Source organism: Hypomesus nipponensis, chromosome 9 (assembly GCF_054491055.1).
Source record: "Hypomesus nipponensis isolate SF chromosome 9, ASM5449105v1, whole genome shotgun sequence".
Taxonomy (NCBI): Eukaryota; Metazoa; Chordata; class Actinopteri; order Osmeriformes; family Osmeridae; genus Hypomesus; species Hypomesus nipponensis.
This window is the reverse complement of record NC_140369.1, coordinates 25,547,427-25,553,110: the sequence shown is the minus strand read 5'-3', so window position 1 is coordinate 25,553,110 and position 5,684 is coordinate 25,547,427. Positions and strand designations below refer to the sequence as shown.

The 5,684-nt window shown below is 48.6% G+C and overlaps 1 protein-coding gene across 1 annotated transcript; it reads right to left on the bottom strand.

Annotated features, from left to right (window-relative positions):
* Positions 1-732: 732 nt before the first annotated feature.
* gpr37l1a (G protein-coupled receptor 37 like 1a) lies at positions 733-5,188 on the bottom strand. The gene is made up of 3 exons (XM_084704534.1): positions 4,335-5,188; positions 2,290-3,214; positions 733-2,252 (listed from the first exon to the last, which is right to left on the bottom strand). Exons 1-3 carry the CDS (start codon positions 5,022-5,024, stop codon positions 2,125-2,127), a joined length of 1,743 nt encoding a protein of 580 aa, XP_084560660.1. The 5' UTR covers positions 5,025-5,188; the 3' UTR covers positions 733-2,124.
* Between the last annotated feature and the right edge of the window lie 496 nt (positions 5,189-5,684).

Sequence of the window (5,684 nt, the reverse complement as noted above, 5' to 3'; positions counted from 1 at the left end):
TCACAGAGCAGCTGACAGAACCCCGCAGCCCCACCCAACACCCCCACCCCCTGCACATGTTGCCACAGCAACCACCAGAGAAACCGAGGGGGTTTTGGGAAAGTGCAGCCGGGTTGTTTTGATCACTGTGCCCCCAACCCCCCCCCATTCCCCCACCCCAACTTCACTTCTTTCTTTTGGCCGACCAATGGGGGGGGGGGTTCTGGAGGGGGGACTCAAATGTGACTGTAGCTTGGCAACTGAGTTGGTGGCCAGCTATTGATATGCGGCAAGGGGGCTTTGGCTGGGGTGGGGGAGGGAGGTGGGGTGGGCAGCTAGGGACAATGCTGGCCTTATGAGAGCCGTTCCCCTCCCATTCCTTTCTCCAGGCCCAGGCACAACTAAGTGGGAGGACAAATATTTCAGCTCAGGGAGCTGGGACGCATCACACAGGACAGATGCAGCTGGGAGAAGAAGCCCTGCTGTCTGTCTGTGAGAGAGAGGAACACATGGTGGGAGTGTGGACGTGTGCGGGAGAGACTGAGTGAGCGGGAGAGACTGAGGTCGTTTGTAACAGTCTGTGTGTCCGTGAGTGTGTGTGTGTGAGGGAGTGTGTGTGTCTGTGCAAGTGTGTGAGGGAGTGTGTGTGTGTGTGCAGTCATGGTAGCCTGTTTAACCTCATACTGAAGTGCTCATGCAGGGTATGTTTTCCCTCCGCGATGATCTCTTGGACCAGAAAACATGACAACAGTCTCAGTCAGCCTCAGAGTTTATTGGGTAGAGAACTGAGTAAAAAAAATACAAAAAATATACTATCAATATTACATCTCTACTAAATACAGTATGTTATTTTGAATTCAACAGGTAGCGACATATATTCACAATGCCAGGGTACTTACCATTGCCAGGTGTAATATCATATTTGAGTAATATTAGCTTTCCACGGTTGGAAATAAATGTTTTTTTCAGTTCAGATTTTCCTGTGACATGAAGGTGAGGGGGTATCACTTTGTATATGTATATTGGATTGAGTCAAAGTTGTAAACAGTTTTTCAAACTCTGATCTTGTGTAAAGTAACAAGCTTTTCCAGTTCATATTAACATTATTCTTACATAATTTGTTTCAAAGGTTGATAAACTTTGTTGTTGAATACTGGTTAGAAATGCATTGGTGGAAACCTTGCTACATGATATGTGAAAATAGTATGTTTAGTAGATGTTAGAAGTCTTACACGAGAGAAATAGCTAGCATCGTTTTCTAGTGGTCTGACCTCCCTGTCTGCTAGTCTACAGAAGACTGAGAAAGGCCTTAGAACTGGAAAACAAGAAATAGACTGACATAGGTGTCCTGTATTTGCTGTTGTTTCAAGACTGAAATGGTTTTGTGGGTCTTGAAGGCCAAAATATTGAGAAACGCCACACCAAGACAATTAATATTATTCCCACATCCATTAAAAACGGACTTGTCCTCACAAATTCACGAGGGTTAAATCCAACATGAATTGAGTTGTTTAAGTGAAAGTCCTTTGACTGAGTTGAGTTCACTGATTAAACCCCGACAGAACATTGACTGTAAACTGAATCACCAGTGATGAATATTATTACGAACTTTGACGCCGTGTGTCACTGGTTCACATTCCTTGGGTTCTGGAAGATTCCGTGAAGGCGTGCGGAAAGAGAACAGTCAGCCCACAGTACAGTCCCTTTGACTTCTTCAACTCTGCTTAAATGACCCACAGCTGGCTAACATCATTGTTTTCTTTTTTTCATAAAAACTCATACAAAAAAGTCAGTGACCTTTCAAAACTAGTGGTTGATCAAAGTTTTGAGTTAATTCAGCTTGTCCTCGTATTCAGCGACAAATGTACAGTTTCGATTGACATATCTACATACATTTAAAAGCCAAACCAAACTAGAACAAACCAAAGTCATAGAAGAGAGTGTTCATTCACTGCAAGTCTGTAACCCTAACTACTGAACATCGTCTCTCTAGAAAAGACTTGGGCCCAAAACGTCCAGCAGGCGGCCTCTCTATGTGGACCCGGCCCATCCAGTGTGACCTGAAAATGGAGGAGCAGGGCAGCTTCCTGACTCTGTCCCCAGCTGAGCTGCCCTCGGCTGGGGCCGAGCTAGAGGCCTAAGGCCTCAGCAGGGAGTACCAATAGCCAGCACAGAGGACGCTTCCTTCGCCTTGTCAAAGTAGATAGTTGGTGAAGTCCCGGACACGATCTTCAGCTTGTCTTTCTTGGGGGAGGGAGTGGAGGGGGAGGGTGGGGAGAGGGAGGGGGGGAGAGGGAGGGGGGGAGAGGGACGAAGGGGAGGAGAGAGCGGAGGCGGAGGTAGAGGGGGCCGTGGCGGAGGTGGAGGAGGAGGCGTCTGGGAGACACTCGTCACAGCAGCAGCAGCAGCAGTCCATGAAGGCCCGGCCAAGCGAGCGGCACAGACACAGCAGAACCACCGGCGTCGCCGAGCAACGCACAAACAGCAGGAACTGGCCAATCAGAGCCAGGAGGGCCTCAGTGGCCATGGAGACAGGGGCGGAGAGGTACGCCAGGACGATGCTGCAGGCGTTCTCGGGCAGGTTACAGCCGGCGTAGATGGCGGCTAACGCCACCACAGTGGAGCTCAGACGCTGCTCCCAGCGGACACGCTGCTTGTTCTTCAGCGAAGAGGAGGAGGAGGAGGAGGAAGAGCGACTGCCGGCTGTGCCGCCGGAGCCGGCTCCTCCCCGTAGCGCCTCCTGTGCCGCCACATGCCTCGTCACCAACTGGCAAGCCAGCGTGAACAACAAGGGTAAGCAGAAGTAGCAACCAAAGTACCACCACATGCGCGCCTCGTGGTAAGTTAGCACCAGGGAGTACACCGACTCTGGCAGGTCCAAGGAGGGCCTGCGGACGCACATGTCCACCAGGGGGCCCCCCGGCTGGGGCTGCTGCACGCCCCCAAGAGGCCCTCCGTCCCTGGAGGCCCTCAGCCCAGCGAGGGCCCCCAGACGGGGGGTGGTGTCGCGGGCGGAGGGCAGGGTGCTGAGGGTCTCCTGGCTGAGCTGCCAGAGCAGGAGCTCCGGCGCGGCCAGCAGCATGGAGCCCAGCCACACCACGGCCAGCTTGGCCAGGATGGACTGGCAGGACTCCACGCGCGGGCCGGCGCGGAGGGGCGGGGCGGCCGTGACGGCATGGAAACGGTCGATGCTCAGGGCGCACAGGCTGAAGGTGGCCACGCCCAGAGAGGTGACCTTGACAGGGGGGAGGAGAAGGGAAAAATGCGAGCAGGCAGGCAGGCGGGCAGGGAGGGAGGTTATGGGAGGTATAGAGGTAGGAAAAAGAGTGCAGGGAGGATGGAGAACAGAGAGAAGGGGTGAATCATTTTAATAAAAGACCAGACAGTAGTTAGGGGAGAAGGGACAGATGAAATAAATCATCAGAGATCATTCTACCAAGAGAAACATTGATACACTGTAAATCCCGCAGAAGTACAGTCGCCCATACAGTACGAACAGTGTCTGACCTCAAATGGCTCCTAAAGCTATCTCAAGGAAATGTCAGACTGTCATAAAATCCAACTGTAATCCTCTGAATTGGCCGAGTAGGCAATCATTATCCAATGTCCATAGTTAAACGCTTTACTTGACAAAACTTTGTTTACTTTTTCGATCATTTGCCATGCCATTATGGGGAAAAAACGAATGTTGTATAAAATATGAAAATGTTGCTATTCTTGGGCTTGGTAGAAAGAGAGCACAGCCTATCATTATCGAGGTCACTCTGGCCCCAAATCCCCTCCTGCAGCAAGAGTCTAATGCCATCAATTAGTTAAGCACACCCCTTCAACAATTAAAGTAAGGCGCTCGTTAGCATAACAATGAGCTAACTGCCGAGACACAGTGAGGGGCTGGCAGGCTACTAACTCAGTCTACAGACAACTATATACACAGGCAATGGTGCACATACTGCAATTACTAGCTACTTACACACCCATCCAGTCATTAAGTACAGTTTAAAGTTGAAATATGGCATACTCTGAATGAACAGTGTGTAACTGTAGTATTTCCCAGAATGTAGAAATTGGCTTATTGGGTAATACGCCCAAAGAATTGTTGGCACGTTAGTTATTATGCTTTTGTACAGTAGTATAGTAATTGTAATATTTACTTTGACTTTTAACTTTAACTTTGTTTCAAAGAGTTTCCCAACAAGAACTTGTAAAGTCTAGATCAGACCAAATAATGTAGTAGTATTATTTTAATGGGCTGGATGTTTTTATAAACACCTGCACATGACACACCTGTCCGAAAGTCCACCTGCGGTTTCTGCCAAACGTTTGCATTTTTGCTGACAAAGGATCACTTCTCTTACCTCCAAGTACGGCACTAGACGACACGAGAGGTCACCTAGCAACCTTTTCGTGGTGAGTTCGTTGAAGATGACGACGGGCAAGCAAAAGAACAGCACCAGAAAGTCCCAGAAAGCCAAGCTGGCCAGGATGCAGTTCCAAGCGCTCTTCAGGTAGTAATTGTGCCACACTATACACATGAGCGCTAGGTTTCCCACTATACCCACGGCGAACAGGATGAGAGCCAGTAACATGACCGTGTAAGCCCCGTAGGAGCTCTCGGTAACAGGGTAGAGTGGGTTGTGAAGGAGCACAGTTCCTTTGTTAGAGGAGTTTCCCCGGACAGCACCATTGGAATGATGTGCGCTGCTAGGTGTCGTAAAGTAACCGTCCGGATCATAAGGTCTAGGGTGTCGGTAATTATGAGGAGAATGCTGGTCCCGTTTCTTTGGGCTCCCATCTTTTGCGCCTCGGGGGGTTCTTTTGGGGGTTTTGTCGAAATTCTGATTTATGGATTCCTTTAACGTGATAGATTCACCGTGGTGAGGACTCACCCATGCGACAAAATCCTCTTGGGTCAATTCACCTGCCTCCCGGTTCAGCTCTGTGCCTAGGGCGGTCCTCTCCTTACCCAGCGCTGCGTGGCCAGAGACAATGTGACGAGACTCTATAGTCCTCAAAAACAGCAACAACAAAGTTAAAAGAGGAGTCATTTTCAAAGGTCTTTCCAATATTGCCCTGCAGAAAGCCTACAAAGGTTGAATTAATTGCGCAGACTACGAGTTTATAAGACTTTTCCAAATGCCAATCACGGGAGACCGTCTACTAAGGAACACGATTTTCTATTCTGGCTGGTCCGAACTCGATACAACTGGTGCTGATGAGAAAGTTGGTGTGACTGAAGCGTGTGTCCGTTACTGCTGCTGCCTTCTGGCTGGGCTGGTGGAGAGGACACTTGCGCCACCTCATGGCATCTGTGTGGTACATGCTATTTGTGGTATGTACTATTTCAAAATGATAAGACGTTTTTTAAAGCATTTCTTTACCATAAATTAGCCTACATCGTGTGTCTCATTCAAATAATTCAAAATCCGTGAAAGTCTTAAAGAGTAATAAATCCACAATAAATACTGTCAAGTTATCAGGGGATTCAAGGGAATAAAAGTTGTAGAACAAAAGTCCCTTCCCAGTTACGATCTGACAGCACAAATACTTTTTATGAAAAAACCTTGGTTACAATACGGCTAAACTCATCAATCCTCGACTTGAGAATCTTTCCCAAATGTTATTTTGGATTATTTTTTGTTAAATCCCGGCTCTTTCTGCTTTATATATTCAGAAGAACGTCAGTTGCCTATAGGTACATAGAGCTT